The following is a 26,026-nucleotide window of genomic DNA, read 5'->3' on the forward strand; positions in this document are numbered from 1 at the left end:
CCGCTTCCTGGCGGGATTAGAGCACCTGCCGGCTTCCATCTCCACCCGCCCAGGGCGACCCTCAGGCCGGGACCGCTACAGGGAAGTTTTGCTCATTCTTCCTCGGCGACCCCTTTCCTTTTGCCCGCTGTGACGCTTTTCTTTTTAAAATCTCTTCACAAGAGTAACCACTGATCTTAGGAAACTTTGTGCGAAACTTACAAATGCTGTGAAATCGGAGCCAGGAACTCCATCTGAGCCTGGGAGCGCCGCGCCCAGCCCGGCTCTTCTGCTAAGGCCCGGAGTGTCCGGCGGTGGCCAGTGCTGCCCACTCGCTGCCAGGCGGCCCTGGCACCCGCCCTGGCCCCTGAGCGCCCTCTCGGCCTCGGGCACCCGCCCTGATTAGCTTTGGGAACGCGCCGGCTGCCGACTCCCCGGTGCGCACCGCAAACCTGGGGCCGGGACGTCCCAGCCTTGGAGTGGTTTTTAAGCAATTCCTCGCAGGCATTGTCTTCCCGGGGAGCCAGGGATCTCAGGGGAGGGGAGAGGAGACCCGCCCCACAGACGGTAGCGCAGGCTTGCCCACCACCTCATTTGCATTTCAAAGGCAAACTTCTGCGGGACTTCCCCGGCGGCGGCGGCGGCACCTACCGGCTTTGCAAGGGTCGTGGTAATGCTCCAGCCGCTGCTCCGTGCCCTCCTCGCCGTCCAGCGCCGAGTAGTCTGCGGTGGCGTCCGGGCGTTCCCCGAGTCCCCCGGCGCCGCGAGGCAGCGGCAGCAGCAGCAGCAGTGACACTAGGGCTCCAAGTGCAGTTGCCCGGGGCATGGTGGCGCGGGGCCGGCGGGGGCAGAGGGAGTTGCGCGCACGAAAGCTCAGCTCGGCCGAAGGACGGTGCACACTAGGTCGGTCGGCTGCGGCCGGGACTCGGTGGTTACACAGGGCTGCCGGGCATGGCTCGGGCGCGGAGCAAGTGGAGCGCGGCGCCCCCTGTCTTCGTCGAGGCAACCGGGAAGCAGCCGCTCGGAGCTACTTGCCCGGCGACCGAGGCTGCAGCGGTTGCGACTGTGGCAGTGGCGGCGGTGGTTGGAGCAGTGGCCGCTCCGCCCCTCTCCACCAGGGCTGGACGACACAGCCTTCGCCAGGGGCCCTGGGCAGCCAATCACTCGGGCGCCCGAGGCGAGGCTCCTCCTCTTCCCGGCACCTCCGCAACTTCGGAGGAAGGCGAGCTAGGTGAAGATGCTGAAGCCAAGGGCCGGGGGCCAGCTCCGCGCCCACCCAGCCGAAGGCGCCTGCCTAGGGCGCCACCTCGGCCTCTGGCTCCCAAGAATGCTGTTTCTGAAGATCGAAGCTCGGCTTCCCGCCTTGTTTTATTTCCATAACTCACTTTACAACTCCCCGATGCACACGTGGCCAGAGGCAGCAACAGTGGTTAGAACTCCGAGCGCTGGACCAGGAGCCCTGTGTACACAATTCATGTCACTACCAACAGGCTATGTGCATTCGGGCAGCTGCTTCTCTGCAGGGATGAGTGAATGTCTCTGAGGTCCCTTTCACCAAAGAAAAAAAAAATCGAGGTTTTCGATTCTCTCAGCTCTCTCCATATCCCCCAGTCCAGCCATGAAGGGCGCTTGCTGGCGGCACCCACCTAACCTAACCTAGAGGCTGGCGATAGGTAGGAAGAAAGATTTAAGTCCACAGATTTCCCCTCTCGGTGACCTTATCTTTCAGTAAAACAGTCTAAGATGCTTCATACAGTCAAAAAGACACAAATGAACAGCTGTATGTGCTATTTGTGTTAAATTACAGACATGTTTTTATTAAATAAACCACTCACTGTTCACTTGATGGAATAAAAATGACCAATTTCTGAAGTCTTTTTTTTTTCTTGCCAATTAAAAACATATGCCCAAATAATATAGGAGACTAATCAAGAGATATTTGAAACCCACTTCTATTTTGTACCTTAAATGTAAAAACTGTCAGAACTGAGCCATTTTGATTTAGAGATATAAAAAGTATTACTGTGAGGCTTTTCAAAGATCTTTTTACACAAGTAAAATGGCATTGTCAAGTATAACACACAAATGTGTACGTGTAGACATGTTTTGCATCATGCCCAGTAGAATCTTTTTCCAATTTAAACTGCAAGCAGAAAAATGGACAACTTTCCTTTTGGATTTCCACATGGTTTCACATACATCAATGACAAAATAGTCAACAGGGAGCCCAGAGCTGGGCTTCACATCAAACTCTGAATTTCTTGCACTTATGGTCATCTGTCTTCTCATCTATCAACTAGGATAACAAGTCCTTCACACAAGTAAAGGGTTAAAAGTTAACTACTGGAAGGATGCTACTCATATTTTGTCCTCGTTCTTAGAAATGCAATGTTGACCCTGCCTCATGCTGTTTTCATCAAATGGGCACATAACATACAGAATGGAGCCAGATAGGGTAAGATCTGGTTAGAAACTGGCAGGTGGGAGGAAGGAATTTGAAGGGGATAAATGCCACCAAATGGCAGAGAAGGCCAAGTGGCCACTGCATAGGCAAAGGAGTGGGAGGGGGTCGAATGGCATGCATTTCTGCCTGAATACCAGAAGGAGTCAAACCCAACGCCATAGCTCTCTGCATTCACCCCTATGAAGGTCACCACCTTTGGGTAGACAAGTCCAAAGAGTCAACATCTAAAAGGCCTAACAAACTTCTGTGACACTTCCAGGTCTCCAGATGGCACTAGGCAAACCACCAACTGGCTTCCTCATTAGAAGGGAATTCCTCTGGAAAATAGACAAGAGAGGCCACCTCTTGTGCAAGCAATGAGGTTGTGAGCTTTTATGACCTCCAATTCCCACCTGGTGAGTAGTGGCCAGGTCTTCTCACCAACACCCTTTGTCCAAATATTTTGAAGAAAGTGGTGTCGAAGAATGAGCAAGCTGCAGTTTTATGTTATTAAAGTAGAAGGCCAGTTTAGTTGCTACTTTGGCTATCAACCAATAAATGGCAACAAAATATTTGGTTCACTAGAAAGATTAGAAAGGAATGATTGAAAAGGGACACCATAAGATAGAACTATAAAAGCTAAACTCTAATCTGGGTTAGATGATTTTTTTTAAATGTATTTTTTTATTTAAAACCAAGAAAAAACTGGAGGTAGATTTAGAATAACAGGCTTTATGACATAAAACTGCTCAACTTAGCTCCATTATTACGTTCATAATTACTTCAGGGTTTCCTCTGCCGTATCTTTGGGTCCTCTGTGAACCTGAACAAGTGTTTTTCTCCTCTCAGATGTCCATCTCCCACCCAACTCATTCCATCTATACCCCTATGCCCAAAGTAACTGGGTTCCTTGCCCCTTCAAATCCACTGAGTTTTATCCACCTGGGCCACTTTCTCATTTTGCCTTTCCAGGCCACTATACATGGTAATTTGTTCCAGTGCAGGCAGCAGAACCTCCAAAATAGAGGGCAGTCTCATCATGCCAGCTCATTTCTTCATTTACATTGCTGACCACTGAGAAGATACTGAGTTTTTTGGAGAATGTAATTTAGCAGCTGCTTAAAACCCTTCCTGGCTCTCCAAAACCTTTATCCAAGCTCCTCAGGGTGGCATACGAGGTCCTCCATCTACTACCAAGCCTTCCTTTTACCTTTCCAGTCTTGGCTCCTTACAACTCCCACATTCCAGTTTTCTGGCATTAAACACCCTGCAGTCATCCTAACATGGCCTTGCTGCTTCACACCCTCCATGTCTGCCTGGGACACCTTGATAACCACATATCCCACATCCTCATGCCAGCATCGCAGCTACCCTATCTGTGACACTTACCTACCCAGGACTGCCCTACCTTTCTGGTCTATAATTGCAGCAGACCTCTCTGACCAACTCCAACTTAGAATCACCTTCCACGTCTCACTCTCTAGACTCTCCCTTTTCTTCACTGATCTTCAAGATGAAGTCCTGTAATCCTAGTGGCTTAGACTGAGACAATAAGAATAACCATAACATTGGCCAGCCCCACTTATATCAATTTTCCCCTGCAACCATCTCCTGCATTTTTTCCCTTCGAAATGGCTGTGAAAGTAATCATGCAAACTTTGAAAATCATTTTAAATAATCAAGTAATTTAAAATACATTTGTAAACTACACTGATTCCACATGTCCCAATTAGGCTTATCCCCCCCCCCACCCTTTCTGTTACATTGCACAGTAACAGTTTCACAAAAATAGTTCACTTGAAATCAAGAAGCTGGTTGCATAAGAGTCCCTTCTGTCCTTAGTTTTCCAACCAGACAAAAAGTGTTCATTAAAGAAATCAAAAGTAATCCAAATTTGTACCATTTGGCTAATGAGAATTGCCAAGTACAGGTGCTGACTGAGGCGGCTAATAAAACTAGAAGAACCAAGGAGGCTGGTCAGGATTTTTAAAAACTAGTCAGAAATGGAAAAACAAAACGTACAAATACACATGGAGAAATTAACCACTGATTTCAATGTGGCACAATAAAAATAATCTCTTCCATTTGTATAGAACACTAATTTTCAACGTAACTTCTGCATATATTATCTGCCTTCCAGGCTACAGAGGGTGACACTCCCATTTTACAGTTACAGTAGTCAAGACAACAGGGCCCTGAATCTTGATTACTTCTGGGCTAAACATAGGAGCACCTTTAGCTGCTCTGGTTTATCCACAAAACACGGCTATTTACTCTACCAGCTTCACAGGACGGTTGTGAGGGAACATGTGAAACTGCTTTGAAAAAGTAGTAAATGCTAAACAAATGCAAAGTATCATCAATCAGAGGATGGCAGGCAAATAGATGGTAAAGTCTGAGTATACAAAATAGGTATCCAAAAAAGTCAAAAGAATGGCAATAAAAGAAAAATCATTCCTAAGAAAGACAATCTTACTCATTGGACCATTCTCTCAACTTTATGGTACATTAAAGTCCTTTTTCAAAATATAAATTCAAACCTTTTTAAATACATCATTCTAGGGGTTAGCGGACTATGGCCTGCAGGCTGTTTTTGTGAAGTTATACTGGAACACAGCCATGCTCATTAGTTTATATAGCCTACCATGGCTGCTTTGGTGCTACAATGATAGTTTCAACAGAGACTGGATGGCCCTCAAAGTCTGAAGTATTTACTATCTAGACCTTCACAGAAAGTCTGCAGACCTCTGCTTTATTTAATTGTGGACAACTATAATTAAGTTCTTCATTTGTCTGTCAATAATGGGTTACCCCTTATGCTTCGTTCATGTTTCAAAAAGGAAAGAAATAAGGAATCCAAGGGAAGTACATTTAACCTTTTATTACTTTTAAAAAATCCAAATTCAGATAAATTAACACACTAGGTTAGAACCTCAATTGTATTTGATACATTATATACTGGACTTCTATTACTAAAAAGCCAGTTGGAATATGGCCTATATGAACCAAACAGTGTATACAAAATGGAAGTGATCATTGGCAATAATTGTTTCCTTGGAACTCTGCACCGACTGTCCATGCTCTGTGGGGACTTACAAATTCAAGTTTGACACAGTTGAAAAGCCAACTGGAGCTGCTTTTCCAAGAATGTTCTGTTGTCCTTGAAATAGAATTTCATGTTATTTCTTCCTTGCCTTAAGCTCTTATATCTTTCAAATGACCCAAGTTGATGAACTGGAGTAAACACAAACTATGCTGCAGTTATCAATTAGCAAGCGCCTAGTTCACCAACACTTCAAAATAAACAGACTTCACAAGTTTATTTCCATTCCTAACAGTGGAATAGTAACTTAATTTTGTTCACTTTTGTCTTTGTAGATTTCTGTCTACAGCTCCAGTAAGAATGCCAAATCAGATGGCTTTTAGGAAATCCTCATAGGAGAGAACTAGAGTTGTTCCTCACACTGAATTTAAGTCTTACAAGATCTCTGCAGGTTCATATGTTAACTTTCTGATCTAGCCTACTTGTAAGTCTAGTTTATTTCTGTACACACTTCCAAATAATCTTCATAAATGTTCACTTCTGATTGAAATATAACACCTTGATTGATGAAATACAGTTTCATAATTATAGAATTTTAGTGAAGATAATATAAAACATTAATGAATACTTGTGTTTTAATACATCACTACTCCTATTTATTACATGTTCCAGTAAACCAATAGAATGAAGCACTAAGACACGGTGAAATCTAAACTTAAAACCTAGATGGAACTGCCATATAGATTACAAATGGGTCTCCCTACCACAGAATTCATATACAAAAGCCCTTCGGTATGTAGCTTTTCCTGAACAAATACATTAATACACTTGTTTTTCACATTTGTAAAAATTCAAGGTTTTAATAACATTTCTTTGCAAGACATTTGGTATAAGGTGGTTAATAAACATTAGAAAACAAACACTATATCAAAATGGTTAAGATTTGTGAATAAACCCTAAATAAAGTGGCTTTTGGAAGAACTGGATTTTGCAGCAACCAACTTTATAAAGAGGTCCATCCACTCTCAATGGAAAACACCCAAGCATACCATTCGTGATATTACAATATGATGAATTCTGAGAGTATGGGGTTTGATTTATGGGCAACCCCAGTACAATCTAGGAGCCCAACAGGATAAAAAATACTAAAAGAATGCTTCACCATCCCTCAGGCCAGTACATTTCCACCTTATCCTACTCTTGTATTAGGATATATGTATACAAATGTCAACTACTAATGTAGTTAAATTTCAGGAGAAGCATGCTTAAAGATACACGGGGAATGTCTAGCCTTAGTTTTTGATAGTATTATTCAAAGTGTCAGTTGAAAGAAATTAAGCAAATAATGTTAACAAACGAAAGACAGATACACAGCATTAGTGGGGGTATGAAAATCTCACCCTTCAATTAACTTAAATAATGTTCTATTTTCTATTCTACAACTTAGTGCTAGGGAGCTAAACTATTTGTGAATTACATCTTCTGTAAGAACAAGACACACACACACACACACACACACACACACAAACACACTTATTCAGCCCCTCTATGCAGCCAAAAACCAATACAAGCCCTTTTCTAAAAGACTTTAAAGGTGATTAATATTCACTGTAATGCTCTTAATGTATTTGGAAATTAGAAAATTATTTTTCACCACAGATTCCAAAGAACTTCAAATGAAGCTCAATTTAGTAGAAAGAATTGGTGTATCTGAAAGTATTTAACCCACACATTTTCAATAAACCCTACATCTTACCTGTAAGATTCATATCATGAGAAACAAATTTCATTTTATTAAGACAAAAGCTTACTGTCCAATTTATACTCCCATCAGACAGACTACGTACTGGTATGTTAAAAGTACTTTTGAATAAAAGTGAGAAAGAAACTAAAAAAGTATTTTATATATAGTTAAAAGGTTACATAATATAAACAACTAAATATTAACTTTTAGTTTCTTTTTTAGAAGATCTTAAAGGCAAGTAAGAAGGAAGAGAAAATGGAAGTACCAATAAATTACATTTAATATATCATTTTGGCCTAAGAAGAGTAGATTTACCTACAGCTTCTAATCAAATATGTTGGATCATATCAATCATACTTAAGAGGTAAGAAATCGTACTTTTCACCTTTTAAAGGACTTACATGTCACAATATAGGATGTGGAGTCCATCAATATATAGATACATATTTTGAAATGAAAACATCTTGTGTAATTATTAATCACGATTTTCATATTAAGGTTTAAATACAGGTGTTTTGAGTCTTTCTAAAAATACCAATATACAGTATTGTTTTAGGTGGTCATTTGCATAGCAAACTATTAAACTAGAAACTCAGTGGTTCTAGGAAAACTTCATATTATGAATAGTTCCAGAAAAATGTATTCAAATCACTTCACTTACAAAACTGTAACTTTTATTTGCTGATCCAATAGTATGTTAACCACTTTTACCCCATCTCCCTCCACTTTACACGGTACACCAACCTGAACAGATTTTGTGCCACAATTTCATTCAAAGGGTTTGTCATTCACTTTATGATTGTGCTGGATAATCTAGATATAAGCAAGTCTGGAGATTTTAAAGTATGGGTCCCCTGTATGAGAGTAGCATAGTTTATATTTTTTTAAATGGCATTAATTTTGCCTTTTGAACAGAAAGTTATCTTCAAATTGCAAACACATCTATTTCCACAAAACAATTTGGTCAGGAAATTTTATTTGAACATTCTAAAGCAACAATGCTTTAGATGTTACTTAAGTGTCCCAGACAGGATTAACAAAATTAAATGTCTCTAAATTACAAATTTGGTTCCTGTAGGAGTCTCAGAAAATAAACCAAAGAAAACAACCCCCCTCCCAAAAGAAGTATGACACACACATTTTGAAGAAACCCCAATGTTTCATGCAATGGTAGGCAAGATGTAAAAGGCCACCCAAATCACACATTTCTACACCAATCATCATAAGAAAAAAGTACTCTGTAGTCGATTTGTACATCCAAATGCATTTGGGAATCTATACCTACGTTACATTATTTAATGTTATATACATTTATTACCCACCCCCCTTGTTTTTAACAATTTCTTATGTAAAACCTTCACTCAAACCCAAAAGATGTAAGACTAACTTGGGGGGAAAAATGATAATCGCTTTAGACATTCAGTTAAAATGTAGTTTATCTAAATCTCAAAATGTTTAATAAAAACAAGTATCTTCTCCATTTAACACTTTTGCTTTCTAACTGTACAGTAAATTGCATTGTAGAGAGTACACCTCTGTCTTCAAACTGTATCTTCTTTGGATGGAATTAAGATGTAACTGTATAGTTTTAAGATAAATAAATGGGAAGTTGGTCCAACTAAGATGACAGCAGATATATTACATGCAGGATTTAATATTTTCTAATTCCCTCTTAAAAAAAAAAAAAAAAAAAAAAAAAGGATGCAGTGGATTGGGGGAAAAAAAAAAGTCAAAAAAGAACCCAGATTCAATATATAAAAATGTCCCACAATAGGTCAACAATGGCAGTAAAAATAAGAGGAAAAAAGTAATCTTTCTGGAACATCATTTTTCAGTAACATAGAAACACTTAAGTGCCAGGAAGATTCCTATTCATGTAATTTTAGCATCCAAGTTTCCCTCTATTTATTTTATTGGAACAAATGCTTTAAATAAACTATTTGTCCTCTTCACTGAAGAGAGCTGGTCTATTTCATCTTTAATGAGCTAGTTTTTGGGAAGATTAGCCATGTACTGTAGTAATGCCTACTGCGTAAAATCCAAGCATTTGCTGTGAACAGTTGGAGAAAGCAGTCAGTAAGAACCTAGGATCAATGGAAATAGATGTTACTTTAAGCCATCGACGAAAGAGAGACCCACAAAGTACCCGATGTGTTAAAGCCCAAATCTCTTCTTGCGTTTGTTTTTGCTGTGCGAGTTCCACCCCTATGAAAAAGAAATTGATCTGAAGTTCCAGGTTTTCTTGGGTCTCTAGTCAATTTTCACATTAGTATAGATTTTTCGGACAAAGGCACTTGTTCCCATGTAACCAATCGCTCCTGCAAAGATAAAATAAGATGTTTTGAAACAAATACATACAGAGCAGTATCCATCATTTAAAAACACTAAATACTCTATGCTCTGGAAAGTTACTCCTTTTTAAAGGTAGTATCTTTATTTTAGTATTCTCTCTGAACTTACTAAAACTGTATCATTTGATTTGCAAATCACCTGATACCATAATATACTGAGTCTGACCATCATACACCACATGTAATCAAGCAGCAATTATTTCTTGTATAATCAGTAACTACGGAATTAAAATACATCCCTTATAAAGCAAGAATAATTTCATAATGGCGAAAGGTTGTTAAATGAAAAAACATGCCTTCTTTGATTTGAAGATATATTATTCTAGTTCATTAAAGCAAAAATCAATATATCTTCCCAAAATCCAATAGATAAAGTAAGAAGGGACAGGGGATTCTCTTAAGGAAGGACAGGGAACCACGTCCCAATAGCAGCTGAAGCTCTAGAGAAGAGGCATTTTCTGACAGCTTCTTCTTTATGTTTAAGTTGTAGAAGCTGTGTAGTTGGTAGAAGGGGTGATGTATTTGCGGGAATTGACAGGAAAGAGATGTAAGTGGGTCAGAAGTTTTGAAATGTTGTTTTTTAATAATTAGCCTCAACTAGGGCTTAAAACACCAGAAATCAGGGATATTTGTTTGTTTTGTTAAATATTTACCTCCTGTGTCTAAAATAATGCCTGGCATATAAGATACTTGGTAAATATTTGTTGAATGAATGAATGAATGAATGAACTGGATGGTTCTTTATTGCAAATATAGGTTGGTGCACAAGTATTTGCAGCTTTACAATTACTTTTGCAGCAACCTACTAACGGCTCTTTAGAACAATGCATTTGGTTATTGAACTGTCAGAGAAAATATCTGCATTGGTCTTAGGAATATATGAGGCAGCCCAATATTATTGAAAGCTTAAAAGAAAACCTTCCATTAATTAACAATGGCAAGTGCACAACAAATGCCTAATTAGTCACCCTTGAACTAACTTTTATTCACCAAACTGGTGAATGAAAGGCAAGAAACAAGTATCTTTCCTGTTTCTCCTATATATGAACTATACCCCAAGGCTACCAACTGGTTGATGAAAGGAAGGTTATCCTTATGTAAGTATTCCAGCTAACAAATATAAAAGAAACAATAGAATTAGACTAGTGTAACCACTAATGAATTATTTGAGCTAGGCAATAACTATCAATGGCTGCTAACTTCACATAGAAATAGAACCAGAAATTATGTGCTCCCCTGATAAAAGCTTACAAACCACCTGTTAAACATTCTTGGACAAGTATTCTTGAGTATGATCAAGCCTACAGATCTAACTACCACTTGGAGAAACTTTAAATGACACTTCAACAATATAATCAGCAAAATCCAGAGTGTGGAAAACTCCACAGAAATTTTTTAAGTTTTAAAAATAAATCGCAAGTGAGAGAGAGAACATCTATAGATTAAAAGAGCCTTAAGAGACATTTTAGCCAAGCAATTCATGAACCTTAATTGATCTCAATGTAAATAAACTATATTTAAAAAGAAGTCATTACAAGTATGGTAAATTTGAACACTAACTGAATTATTCCACCATATCAAGAAATTATATTTATCTTTCAGGGAGGGACATATACTGAAATATTTACAGTTGAAATGACATAAGGTCTAAGATTCATGTCAGAATAAAAAGGGGGATACAAAGTGAGGATATAAATAAAACAAGATAGGCCATGAGTTGATAATTACTGACACTGACATGGGGACTCATTATATATAGTATTGTCCCTATTTTTGTATATATTTGAAAGTTTCCCTTTATTAAATATTAAAATACAAAAAAAAACACACAATGACAAAGCAACACTATTTGCATTTATTTTTGCAATGACTAGTCATTTCTTTTATAATAGGAAATAACGATATTACATTTTAAAATATTGATAATGCATTTTAAAATAGTTCCAATACAATTCTTTACAGGATAAGAGAAAAATCACTCAATTTTGCGAAAATACACCTGAATCCTTACGGCATGAAAAGATGTAAAAAATTTTAATTAGCATTGAAAATTTTAATGGTATAATACCAGAGCCAAACCAAATCTAATTTTCCAGATGTACAAAACATTGTTCCCTTTGAGCAGAAATATGCTTAAAATCAAAACAGTATCAACCTAGAGAATCATTTTTCCTAATCTTCTTTTTTTTTTTTTTTTTTTTTTTGAGACATAGTCTCGCTCTGTTGCCCAGGCTGAAGTGCAGTGGCACGATCTCGGCTCAATGCAAGCTCCACCTCCCATGTTCACGCCATTCTCCTGCCTCAGGCTCCCAAGTAGCTGGGACTACAGGCACCCACAACCACACCTAGCTAATCTTTTGTATTTTTTAGTAGAGATGGGGTTTCACCATGTTAGCCAGGATGGTCTTCATCTCCTGACCTCAAGATCCTCCTGCCTCGGCCTCCTCAAAGTGCTGGGATTACAGGCGTAAGTCACTGCGCCCGGCCGCATTTTTCCTAATCTTATGAGTACCTCAAGAATAAACTTACAAGGGCATGACTTCATAAAAAGAGAATACTGAATATGCCCTCTAGAAAAGTAAATATTTTAGGAATAACAGAAGTGCACTATTAAACTTAATTCCTCAAAACAAAAATGCTAGGCTCATAATATCCCACCTTAACGTAGTCATTTTTTCCTACATTTAAAAAAATCAACAAATATTTTTGTTCTAATTACTGACTTAAGCATTTTAGCAACGTAAATTGATGGATATAATTTTTGTATTATGATGACATTCTAATCACTTCCAGTCTAAACAGCTTCTCCCTACCTGCCCCTGAAAAATGAAGCACTGAAAGCATATAAACCCATTAAAGAATAAATGCTGGGACATTGCCAGAACAGCAGGGAACTGTAAATGTGCCAAGATTTTCAGGCAGCAAGATTTCAGCAGGAAAAGCACTCACGAAATTTAGCTACATTTTCTTTGTAAATGTCAAGACGTTACCTCTCTGGGTCTTCCTAAGATCACTTATAGAAAAAGTCAAGAAAATTTTTTTTAACTCTCTGCCTAATCGATTCTATACCTCACTGAATGTTGGTGATAATCAGGAAAAATCAGATAAAATAAAGAGGAGTCCAGTGAACAAATACTCTGAAGAAAGGATGGCCAATAATACTATAGAAACCTTCTGACTGCCCAAGAATAGGGATGTTTCCACATGACACAATCTAGTTTTAACCTTCAGTCCCTCTCATCTTTCCCTCAAAGTTGGTCACTAATTGTCACAGGGAATGGCTATCACAGTAGCTATAAATAAAACATGTGACTATAACATAGAGAATGATCTTTCCTTGTGAAATGTTTCACTACCTTACAGACAATCTCATTTGTGTGTGCGCACACACGTGATCACATACATAGTGTATATGAATTGAACAGGCTCTTTTGATGGAGAAACAAAGCAATCCTGGTACCCCAAATGTGTCCATAAATGTCACACCAAGACCTAGCTTTTAATAAGATTATCATATCTTGTATATATATCTTATATAGCCAAAGATGGAATTATCAAATACACACATATATACATAAACAGCCAATGGCAAATAACAGAAAAAGGAGGAAAAGTATCCACTCTCTGGAAATGTTTCCACCGTGATTAGTCCCTCAGACTTACATCATTCCTACAAAGTAACTAAGGGACCAGTCTCATTTATCAAGTAAAACATATCATTTCTACGAAGTAATTAAGGGACCAGTCTCATTTATCAAGTAACACTGAACCCGAAAAAAAGTGAGTTACTTGTATGAGTTTCCATTAAGGTACCTCTGCCTGGACTTGGTGTCATAAAGTTGTTCTGAGATGAAAACACAAGGCGTGGAATCCCACAGAGACTGTGCAGAAACACAGACACAATTCCAGAGCAGAAGGAAGCACAAGGACTTCTAGGCTTCATCAATAGCAGCAGCAGGTACCCCTCACTGAGCATCTACCAGTCACCTGATGTTTATCCACATTTAATCACTGAATTCTCTTTACAGCCCTATGAGGTAAGTATTATTTCTATTTTGCAAATGAGTAAAGTTGAGGAAGAAAGGTTAAATAATTTGGCCAGAGTAACAGGGCTATTAAGTGGGGAATTCACACCCAGAACAGACTGACCCCAAAAGGCCAGATCTTTCCATACCTCACCATGTAAATGGCTATCCTTACTACCTAATAACAGTCCCAGCACTACACTTGGTGCTTTACACACATGACACTATTCCTCACAACTACTCTGAAAGATATGCCCATTTTACAGATAAAAGTGAGACCTAGAAAGGTTAATGTGACCTCCATGGCCACAAAAAAAGCTGGGCAACAGCATGGACATTTATTTCAGTGTTTTCAGGCTCTCATACTTATGCCTTTCCCATTTATCATACTGTTTCCAAAAGTTCTTTATTTTCTTGCTATTTCACACATTCTAGAGACTCTATCATATGGTGAAAACTATTACCTCTTCCTTTTAATAGATGATTATGATAGACCCATAAATAGTGGTTTTATCCCCACTTTACAAAAACTTAGAGAGCTTTGGGAACTAGATCAAGGTGGAAAGCATACATATGGTACAGCCAGAACTTAAGTCCAGTCTGTAGATACCCAAGTATGCAATCATAACAAGTAAACTGTGCTGTCTCATAGGTATCTCCTGGTTTCTCCAAGAATAGTCTGAGAAGTTTCCAAACAGGAATCATTCAGGCAACACCTTAACATGACTATCTCATGATCTTCCATTGAACTTAGGCTTTAAAAAAGGCCAATTCTCAAACCAGGCACAGTGGCAGGTGCCTGTAGTCCCAGCTAGTTCAGAAGCTGAGTCTCTAAAAAAAATAAATAAAATGAAAAAGCCAATTCTCAAAATGAATGAAAAACTAACTGTGGTATGAAATTCTGTGCTATATAGAATTACTAGCATTTCTATAAAAATAGAAATAAATAAGGTAATAAATTACGTTGTGGGGAAGAGTCAAAAGAACTGAAATCAGACTCAGGTTTATTTTGGTGTTTCTGATCAAACAACAGATAGAATTTCTTAATTTCCATTTACTGTATTTTTCTGATTCAGAGAAACTCAGATTTACTCATGACGTTCAAAGAATTTCAGAACTTACCACACATTATCCCCAAGGCTGTGCTAAATACCGCCATATATCCAAAGTAAAATGATGTCTGAAATAAGCCATACATCCTGAAATAAAACAAAATATATATAGGATATCCATTTTTACTTTTAACATAAGGCCTTAAATATTAGTATTTAAAGGACAAATTTAGTTTCCTAAGTAAAAAGTGAAAAAATGTCTCCACTTACTTTGTTTTGAAAAAATAGTAGTAAAAGGAATACATGTAAACATAGATTGCAGTTGATGCAGCAGAGAGAAAACTTGTCCATTGCCTGGTGTGGGGAGGGGGAGAGAAGATAACTCTTTTGAATGAATGGCACTAAAACAAAGATTTTAAAGCAAATAATTTAATAAAACATCCTTTAAAGTCCTTTAAAACGTATTTAAAAAACAAATGCATAGACATGTTATTTAAATTTATTAACAAGGAGAACATCTAAGAATTAGAAAATTCGATCTTGAATTTTGTCAGATTCCCTATTACCAGTGACCATAAATACACCATTTCCTTTTCCAGATCTAAGTCTCCTTGTGTTTAGAATGCAGCAATGCTTCTCATAAAACTCTTTTCATATCAAACACTTTGCAAAACACATGTCTAACACAGAACTCCATTAATACATTAAAAATTTGATATTTTTTCTCTAAAATATGTATCATTTTTATAACTGGAAAAAAATCCCTATGTTATTTTAAGTAACAAAATTTCTATACAGCTCTTTTACTCCACTTGATAGATTTCAAAGGAAATCTTATTTTAAAATATTATGGTTCCCCAAATTTCTTTCCACAAATAGGTACTTACCACCTGTAATCTTCTGCATTTAGTAGAAAATATGTGCACACAATAGTCACACAGACAGTCACAATGCACAGGATAACCAGCACCAGCATCATGAAGCCATAGACATAATAGATCTTATACGCCCAGAAAGATGTGAAGATGAAATACCTAAGTAATGCAATAAAGACACAGGTTTCCAGTCTTTATTCTTAAAGCTCACTCTGCTCTTTCTAGAAGTCTCACATTTCAGTTCTCATTTTTTTCTCACTTAATGATTTTCTTTCAAGTATCTTCCAACAGCTTCTCTTACCATGTCTTCATCAATTAAATCCACTAGAATTCTCTCAAAAAATTTCTTGGATAATCTTTGAAAAACAGATTATTCAGTAGGGCATTCACCTCTACACAAACTGAATAAAACAGAAGCTTAAAGAAGTATAATGTAGAAAAGAACAAATGAAAATAGCTAAAAAATCCGTATTTGTATCCATATTGTTTTGTAGATACAACACAATTCAAGCAATGTAGTTTGTATTTTATTAAATAGAAAATATAATACTCTATTAAATAGAAAAATAAGTTAGAGCAATAATGTGTAAAATTAGGAAAAGCAAGCCTAAAGAAGATTCACACTGTCTTCAGAGGACAGCAAGTGAAAGGGCCTTAAGATTTTTAATTAAGAAAACGATCTTTAACTCTAATCCATTACCAAGTCATCATTAAATTACAACAGAGCCTTTCAGCCTCTTTTCTTTTTCTTGTTGCCCAGGTGGGAGTGCAGTGGTGCAATCTCAGCTCACTGCAACCTCCACCTCCCACGTTCAAGCAATTCTCCTGCCTCAGCCTCCTGAGTAGCTGGGATTACAGGCGCACACCAATACGCCCAGCCAATTTTTTGTATTTTTAGTAGAGACGGGGTTTCATCATGTTGGCCAGGCTGGTCTCGAACTCCTGACCTCAGGTGATCCATCCGCCTCAGCCTCCCCATCATTCATTCTTTCAACAAATATTTACAGAGCCCCTACCATGTATCACGAAAGCAGTGAGAAAAGCAGTAGACAACAAAGTCTCTACCCTCAAGAAGACTACTAGCTAGTTGGGAAACACCAGTAAAGACCATGATACACTGTGATATGTGCTACATGAATGCACATAAGGAGTTATCTTCCCATTGTGGCTGAATGGGGCTTTTAGGGGGAAAAGAATCAGATAAGGAATGCGGAGGGTAAGGGGAGCTAGAAGAATGTTCCAGGTATGCCAGGCATGGTGACTCACACCTACAATCCTAGCACTTTGGGAGGCTGAGGCAGATGGATCACCTGAGGTCGGGAGTTTGAGACCAGCTTGATCAACATGATAAAATCCCATCTCTACTAAAAATACAAAATTAGCTGGGCATGGTGGCACATGCCTCCCCAACTACTCGGGAGGCTAAGGCAAGATAATCGCTTGAACCCGGGAGGTGGAGGTTGCAGTGAGCCGAGGTAGTGCCACTGCACTCCAGCCTGGGCAACAAACGAAACTCTGTTTCAAAAAAAAAAAAGAATGTTCCAGGCACAGGAGAAGCAAAAGCACAAGTGAGTAAATAAAGGGGATCCACTGCATTTTGAAAAACTAAAAGTAATTCAGTATGGCTAAAACTTTAAATGAAGGGGAAAGAACTAAGAAATGAAGTTGGAGAAGTGAACAGGACCAGTTCTTAGGTTATTAAGACCCTTAATAGCCATGTTATGGAGGTGGGACCTCACCTCAATTAAAATAAGAAGTGTTAAGTAAAGAAATGACATGACACCTTAAAAAGACCACTTTGGCTACCAGGAGGAGAATGGGTTTGAGGGTGGACAAAACAGAAGTTGAAGAAACAGCAGAGAAACTATCTAGTGGAACACAGTGCCCGGAGAAACACAAAGACATGTGGTTCAGAAATACTGGGGACAGGGGTAGAAAGGAAAAAGTAGTCACAGGTCAAGTATGGGTGAAGGCACAAAGCATTGTCAGACTGGAACTAAAGAAGAAGTTCCTGAACCGACTATAATAAACCACGAGTTACAGAGACACACACTCCAACTCCTAAGGTACTAATGCCCACAGCATATGCAGAACTCGTAAGTGACAACGAAGAGTTGTTCCATATCTACTTATGTTAGTTGTACCTGTTAGTACAATTAGACTAAATTGAATAAATTAAATGTTACATAAACCAATAAACATCAGAGTAAAAAGGATGCGTGGTTACTATAAAAATTATGTTGAATGCTTTGGAAAGATTTGATAAGGTGAGTCCCTTCAAAAAGTTATAAAATTTGATGTGATTGAGATGGCTATAGACTGGGGGACAAATGTACAAATCTAGAAGGATTCTGCACTTAGAATGCTTCAGATAGGACCTTATGTTCTTGCTTCACTTTAAAAAGGATGGAAAACACAGAATCTGTATTTACGAATGTCAAAGAAAAAAAAATGAAAAAATTCCAATGAAGAAAAAGACCGTGGCTCTATATTAAAAAAAAAAAAAAATCAGTGAAGGATGTACATTTACTTGTCTTAAAATATTATGTATGTATCTTTTTAAATAATTCTCTTACATGAGTCATCGTTTTCAATTAACCAACTACCAAATCCAATTACGTCTGTTAAGAAAACTCCTACCATACAGGAGACAATCCGCAGTGGGGCGTCTGGAAACATGTAAGGCTATTTTAAGTTGTCACAATGACTGGTATTTAGTGGACAGGAGCCAAGGGTGTATAGCTGCAATACCTGAGAAAGCCCCACACGGTGAACTGTCTTGCCTAAAATAACCAGAGCATTCCCATCAGGGGGCACTGGAACACAGACTAAGAAAAGAAGGGCTTTTTTAATTTGCAATGATGACAAAGGATGCAGATGTAAAGCACAGTAAGTGGCATAAGGTGGCATACCTCTCACCTCCAAATACATACACACTTCCTAGCACTCCTGCAGGCCTCTATGGAAGGAACCTAGGAAATGACTTTGCATCAAAAGATGTCAGGACCTAGAAGGACTAGTAGGTAATGGTTTACCTAGTTCCCTAGATCCTCAGAAATATTTTAAAAATACAATAAAAACCAGGAATTCCTTAAATCATGCCTATGATCAAAGGCTGGTCTACCATTCTTTAACACATAGCTTTGGTTTCTTTTTTTTTTTTGAGACGGAGTCTCGCTCTGTCACCCAGACTGGAGGCAGTGGCGCGATCTCGGCTCACTGCAAGCTCCGCCTCCCGGGTTCACGCCATTCTCCCGCCTCAGCCTCCCGAGTAGCTGGGACTACAGGCACGCGCCACCACACCCGGCTAATTTTTTTTTGCATTTTTTTTTTTTAGTAGAGACGGGGTTTCACTGTGTTAGCCAAGATGGTCTCGATCTCCTGACCTCGTGATCCGCCCACCTCCACCTCCCAAAGTGCTGGGATTACAGGTGTGAGCCACCGTGCCCGGCAACACATAGCTTTGATTTCTAAGATTTCCTCTTAGGTGAGGGAGGTCTAGAATACAATACAAAAAGGTATAAACATCACCTGAATATTTAAGAACACAGTCAACAGCTACCTTTATATAGCCTATTAGACCCCTTTCTGGAATCATGGAATTAACAGACTATTAGATGTTCTCCCAACTGATGACTTTACATGTTCCCTAACTCCTAAATTGTCTTACTATAATCAAATCCCTCAAAACATAAATACATTATCAAAACTTACATTTCAATAAAGATTGAACCAAAAGGTAAAATTCCACCCAGGCAAACAATAACTGCAGGCTCCATGAACCTGGAAAATATTAAAATTAATAGTAAACTTCTAGTATGATTTCCATATTACATAAACACTGATAACAGAAAGCAGGTACTTGACACTTAAAATCACCTCTGAAGGATAGAAACAAACCAGTAAAATGAAAAGCCAAAACCAAAAGAGGCACAATATATAGGTGGGACTTCAATTTAGCCATAGGTTATAATCAATATTCTTTCTGCATTAAAGGCTGAGACAAGTATATGGAGAACAAAAATTACTGACACTGGCAAAACTTGAAAAAGTCTCTAAGTGTTCCCTCTGATTCTACTAGACTTCATAACTTCTTAGAACCCTATAGGTATTTATTCACAAAAAGCCAAAGGGAAAGAAAGAGAGAGTCAAGAGACCTCCATTTGAAATAATGTTTCCCAAATTGTGGCCTTGTCATCTCTTTGCTCACTCTCTCCTTGGTTCTATAATTCCTTTTCCTAAAAATTATGCAATTAAGGTATTATGAGTTCTTATTTATAATGGCACCAAAGAAATAAAAAATAAAATTTGAAATTCATTCATTCATTCAACAAACATTTACTGACTGTAATGGGTAATTCCCCACCTGGATGCCTTCTCTCGTCTCCTATTTCTCTCCTGAAAGCATTGGCTCAAATGTTCTCCCTTTAAAACCTTTGCTGAGTCTCCCAGGAAGAGGTGGGTCCTTCTCTCATTCTTCCACTGCCTCTTGAACATATCTCCACCACACTACTTACCACACTATACTGTAACTGTCCAATTCCAAATACATATGTGTACATATATATAAAAAACCTCACTAGATTATAAACCATGGCAGGCAGAAGCTATTCATTCAGGTATTTCCAGTGCCTAGCACAATACCTGGCACAAAAAAGATCCTAAACTAATAACTATGAAATTAACAAACTAAAAAACTGAGAAAAAAATTTTAAAATTTGAGAGCTGAAAAAAAACTTAAAAATCATTTAATGTAGTCTTTTTTCATTACTTTACAGGAAGCCGAGACTCACTGAGGTTAAAAGTGATCTGCCCAAGGTGACACAGTCAATGAGAGGCAGATCTAGTATTCAGATTTAGGTTCCCATGATTATACTCCCCAAAACAGAGACACACACAAGCCTTCCTATACCTAAATGCAAAGCATCTTTGGTGAGGAAGCTCTCACCAGACCTCCTCTCCTTCACTAGCCCTAGTGACTTAGAGGAACTTTTGTGACTTCTGACTATGATTTCCCTTTAACATTACCCTTCCTAGTAAGGATACTGATGGGTCCTAACAGTCTAATACTGATTTACGGAAAAAAAAAAAAAAATTACTTTAAAAAATAAACTACAAAACTTCTAACCAAAGTCTCTCATAAGCACCAATCTAAGGAAAGAAAAGAATGTGGCCAATTCAAACTATAGGGGCTATTTTATTCATCCTCCATTTCTATAAATGTCTACTTGCTTCCGGTCTAGAAAGGACACAGCAAAATTATCACCTATTTGTATAAGCACCTGAATATGCTATATTTATAATCTGGTAAAATATCTAGGGACAGAGACTTCATATATATATATACGTACAGTACTAAAATATCTGGAAAGATAGTAAATATTTCAGGTTCTGCAGGTGATAGCATCTCTGACGTAACTACTGATCTGCCAGCTCTGATGCTCTACTATAAAAGCAGCCACAGGTAATTCATAAACAAATGGGCACGGCTGAGTTCCAACAAAACTTTATTGACAAAAATAGGCAGCAGACTAGATTTGGCCTGCAGGATTAGCAAAACTGCAGCTTTAGTTCACACCCACCTCTACACTGTAGGAAAGCATTTGACTTAACTGTAAATGGCACAATATTCAGAAAGTGGAATAAGGGTACAATTTATTATTACTCCTAACAATGTAGGTTAAAGGAAACAGTAAAATAAACTCTTTAGGCTCAAACTTAAGATTGTCATTCTCATAAATACATGCCAATTCTGAAGTTACAGGTACACAACAGCCTTAAGAACTTATATATTGTGTGAAACAATCGCATAAGATTTAGCATTCTCTTTACCATTTTTTCTCCGGTATAGGACGAGGCACAGCATTGACACGACAAGGAAAGTTGGGCTGACCTGACAGATTTCGGCCAAGTATTGTACCAACAAGATTTAGAGGAAGAATAACAAAAAAACAGATGCAACAAACGGCCACCTGTAAATTAAATAAAAATGTGTGATTACTCAGAGAACAATAACATTAATAAAAACAAAAGAGACACAATTTAAACACAATTTGATCACAAATGTTTAAGTTCAATATGGGCTAAAATTGTGCAAGAAGTACACTAATGAAAACAGAAAAAGGTATGCTTTAAAATATTAGAACTAAACTAAATACAAGTTGAACTAGTTCTTATCCAATTTAGTTTGCCACCTTTTCCTATTCTCCCACACTATCTCTGCCATAGTCCTTTTTTCTCCTCTTTCACTCTCAGCTGTCATGGTTTTTTAAACATATTTATCCATTGTCTTTCATTATTATAACCAACTTACTTATCTGGCTACGCTTTTTGAGCTCGTAATATGCACTTAGAGCTTTATATGTGTTATTTCTTTATTTTACAGATGAAGGAAAGGGGACTCAGAGAAGGATAAGTAACTTCCCATAATCTCATAGCTAGCGGAGAGCCAGACCAAAATGTCAACTCAAATCTGCCAGCCTCGAAGCCCATGCTCTTTTCTATTCTACACTGCCTTGGAATCCTAATAGAAGTAGATCACTATCTACGTGTTATTAGTAAAATAGTACAAATATTTTTCTGCCCATTAGTAGTGCAAAGTCTAAAATTATAGAGAAGACCATACAAAGATTCTAGAACCAAAGTGGCCAATTAGAAACATTTATTTTTGTGACATTTTTCTTTATAAAATCAGCTCTTTTCCGGCAAACGATCTAATTAAGATCACTTCACTCTGACCTTCTGTAAAATGGAGTAGAACTGAATCACCTCTAAGATCTCTTTAAATTACATATTTTAGGTTATAATAAACAGAAAGTAAAACTGAGAGAAAAATTGAATGAAACATGTGAAGACACTGATTGAGAGAAATGAAGAGGGTAGGAAATCCATAGTGATTGCACAAGAAAGAAAGAGCTCTTTGAACCAATATTAGTAAAAATTCTTCATTAGATCCTTTTGTGTGTGTATATGTGTTTTTAAACAAGCCAGAGTATTGTCATCTCCTTTTCAGATACAACATAAATGTGTCAGAGTTATAGAGCTCCATAATACCATTTTAAACATCAGACTCAGGAACCCAATTTATCTGTGTTTCAGTTTAGGCCTAAGCCTATGAATAATATGAATTTATGCTCATACTATATTATGTGAAATGTGAAAAATAAGCAGGTGTTTTTAAGATAGTTTAAGTCTTATGAATTATACGTATGTCATAAATTTGGGGAGTGATAAATTCCATCTCAATTTTTGCTTTTACTTTCTTAATAACTACAAGACTCATAAACCTTAATACACTGTAATCAAGACCTATGTATTTTTCCCTTAGTTTGCCAGAACTCTAATTTGAAATAAGAATTAAAGACAAAATTCTTTCTAGGAAGAAAACATTCCTAGACCATGTAGAATTATATGGTCTAGAAGAATGGTTTTCAAGCTGTTCCAAAGAATTCTCAGGTCCTACTGAAGAGCTTCCGGGATTCCACAAGCATTTGATTTGAATATACTTTTGAAAATAGTTTCTTTTTAAAATACTTTTAATTGTAATAAGATACATACAGATCAAAGGAGTTTTATACCAAATATCAGTACACTGGAGAGATCATAGCCAGGTTAACTCATTTTCATGCAAACCTCAGAATAAAGTTTCTCCTGCTTATCTCTGTGTATATACTGAACTGAATGAATTTTGTCACTGATTAGGAAGGCTTGTAATGCTATATTGGTCTTTCATTCTATCTCCTTCGCCCCATCCCAATTAAGGCCTGCACATATTTGTTCACTAAAAATTGTATAAGCAAAAGTACTATTACAGCACAATGTGTGTGACACAATTGAGTGGCAGCTAAAGTGAGGGCACATCTTGCCTTCAGTGCACATAATAGTCAATAAAGGAACCTATAGTCTCAAAAAGACATTAGCAATTGCTTAGTATTTGTCAATATTTTCTCTTTCCTTGTCCAACTCTTTAATATATGATTAAAAATGTGAGCAGTTTGTTAGAAATAGTGATTAAGCTGTGAAACCAGTTCCCCACTCCTTTATGATCAAGTTCTGGATGAAGTTACTTGAAAAATACTCCAAGATTACAAGGCAAGCTGTTTAAAAAAAAAAAAATTCACATGGAATGAACTCACTTGTGAAGTAAGAATTTTTCTCAATACTGATAACTAAATAAATTGGGTGCTGAAGATAAGTAATAGCTTACTTTATTCATACCCCTTGATATTAGATTTGTATCCATCACAACTTTACTGCTCTTGTTAAATTTAGAGTGTTAAAAATACTTAATCTGCAAAATATGCCTATAATAAAAAAAATCATGCTTTTATCTGTTTTCCATCTGGGCTTCCACATTATTTAGGAACACAATTTAGCAGCTAAGAGGGTCTAATATATTGGTGAAAACCCTGGAACTCAAATTAATATGGGGCTCTCCTCTATTCCCCTAGTCACTGTTCAGAGGAGAGTGAAAGCAGGCAGTGGGGAGAAGAAAGATTTACTCCATGTTGAGGGCCTCCCTTATCTACAACAAGAACAAGTTAGAAACAAGTACTGCCTCTTGGTACTTAATACCCCAAAGATCTACATACTGATCACATCTTCTCAATCTCAGACATAAACCAAGAATGTGGCTATTACTTATTCTATCTTTGCTTCCAGACTGGCCTACAGGTCAGTATCTCTCATAAACTTAGATGTAAAAAACAAATTTTAGCAAATGTAATCTAACAATATATAAAACAAAGAATATATCATGACAAAGTGAAGTTCATCAAATGAATGCAAGACTGATTAAAGATTAGAAAATTAATGCTATTCACCATATTATCAGAATTAAAAAAGAAAAATCACAGATCATCTCAAAAGATGCAGAAAATGCTGCTCTAAGATCCAACACTCATTCAAAATTTAAAAAAAAAAACTTGCAGCAAACTGCAAATAGAAGGGAACTTACAAGCTGATGAAGGGCATCTACAAAAAAAAAAAAAAAGCTATTATTTTAATTCACAGCATAAGACTAAATGTCTTCCTCCTAAGATTGGGAACAAAGAAAGGACGTCTGTTCTTCTATTCAACATTATACTGGAGGTTTTAACCAGTGCAATCAGACAACAAAAAGAAATAACAGACATACAGACCAAAAAAGAGAAGTGAAACTGTCTTTGTTTAAATAATTTGATAATCTATTTTTTTAAATAACACTATGCACCCACAAAAATTTAAAATAATAAAAAAAAATTTTAATCTATGTAAAAAACTAAAGTAAAGAAACTCGAATAAGTGAATTTAGCAGGGTTGTAGGATACAAAGCTGATATCTCAAAAACTGTTTTCCTACATATAGTCAAACACTCAAAAATAGGGTATAAACTGTTCAAGACCACTTATAAGTGGATTTTCTTCTGCCTCTCCCACCCGAGACAGCACCCTTGAGACACCCCTCCCTCTTCTTCCTCAGTCTACTCAATGTGAAGATGATGAAAATGAAGATCTTTATTATGATCCACGTCGACTTAAAGAATAGCAAATATATTTTTATCTTCCTTATGATTTTCTCTTTTTCTTTTTAAGAGACAGGGTCTCACTACATTGTCCAGGCTGAAATGCAGTGAGGGCACAATCATAGAGCACTAGAACCTCAACTCCTGGGCTTAAGTGATTCTTCTGCCTTAGCCTCCTGAATAGCTGGGATTACAGGCACAAACTGCACACCCAGCTAACCTTATGATTTTCTTAATAATATTTTCTTTTCCCTAGCTTACTTTATTGTAAGAATGCAGTATATAATACATATACAAAATACATGTTCATCAGTGAGGCTTCTAGTCAACAGTAGGCTTATTCGTAGTTAAGGTTTTGGGGAGGGTCAAAAGTTACATGCAGATTTTCAGCAGTACGGGCAGGGGGTAAGGGTCAGCACCCCAACCCTCATATTGCCCAAAAGTCAACTGTACTCCCATGTGCAACATAACAATTTTTTTTGGTCAATGATGGACCACATATCTGACATTGGTCCCATAAGATTATAAGACTGTATTTTTACTGTACCTTTTCTACGTTTACAGACACAAACACCACTGTGTTACAACTGCCTACAATATTCAGTACAATAATATGCTGTACAGGTCTGTAGCTTTGTAAGATTAGGCTATAACATACAGACTAGGTGTGTAGGAGGCTATACCATCTAGGTTTGTGTAAGTGCCCTCTGGAATGTTCACACAATGAAAAAATTGTGAACCAACTCACTTCCCAAAACATATCCCTGGCATTAAATGACACATGACTGTACTAGCAATAAACGATCAGAATTTGAAATTTAAAAATGGCCGGGCGTGGTGGCTCATGCCTATAATCCCAGCACTCTGGGAGGCCGACGCAGGCGGATCACCTAAGGTCAGGAGTTCAAGGCTAGCCTGGCCAACATGATGAAAGCCCGTCTCTAAAATACAAAAATTAGCCGGCTATGGTGATGCGCACCTGTAATCCTAGCTACTAGGGAGGCTGAGGTAG

The 26,026-nt window shown here is 37.7% G+C and overlaps 2 protein-coding genes across 3 annotated transcripts in view; both read right to left on the reverse strand.

The window, feature by feature from the left end:
• Positions 1-1,059, reverse strand: part of TLL2 (tolloid like 2) — a 149,149-nt gene extending 148,090 nt beyond the window's left edge. Inside the window, exon 1 of one of the 2 annotated variants that reach the window (XM_038009382.2) lies at positions 631-1,059. In XM_038009382.2, the coding sequence (XP_037865310.2) occupies positions 631-805 (175 nt within the window). In that variant the 5' untranslated portion in view covers positions 806-1,059. The remainder of the gene's footprint in view (positions 1-630) is intronic. The other variant, XM_007963696.3, reaches the window with a different exon arrangement.
• A 4,229-nt stretch (positions 1,060-5,288) lies between these two features.
• The window catches only part of TM9SF3 (transmembrane 9 superfamily member 3), a 71,833-nt gene continuing 51,095 nt past the window's right edge, over positions 5,289-26,026 (reverse strand). Inside the window, exons 10-15 of the mRNA XM_007963695.3 lie at positions 21,345-21,484; positions 19,227-19,295; positions 15,525-15,671; positions 14,908-14,991; positions 14,708-14,784; positions 5,289-9,527 (exon numbers count right to left, since the gene is read on the reverse strand). Of these exons, the coding sequence (XP_007961886.1) occupies positions 9,460-9,527; positions 14,708-14,784; positions 14,908-14,991; positions 15,525-15,671; positions 19,227-19,295; positions 21,345-21,484 (585 nt within the window). The 3' untranslated portion in view covers positions 5,289-9,459. The remainder of the gene's footprint in view (positions 9,528-14,707; positions 14,785-14,907; positions 14,992-15,524; positions 15,672-19,226; positions 19,296-21,344; positions 21,485-26,026) is intronic.

Source organism: Chlorocebus sabaeus, chromosome 9, assembly GCF_047675955.1.
Source record: "Chlorocebus sabaeus isolate Y175 chromosome 9, mChlSab1.0.hap1, whole genome shotgun sequence".
Classification (NCBI taxonomy): Eukaryota; Metazoa; Chordata; class Mammalia; order Primates; family Cercopithecidae; genus Chlorocebus; species Chlorocebus sabaeus.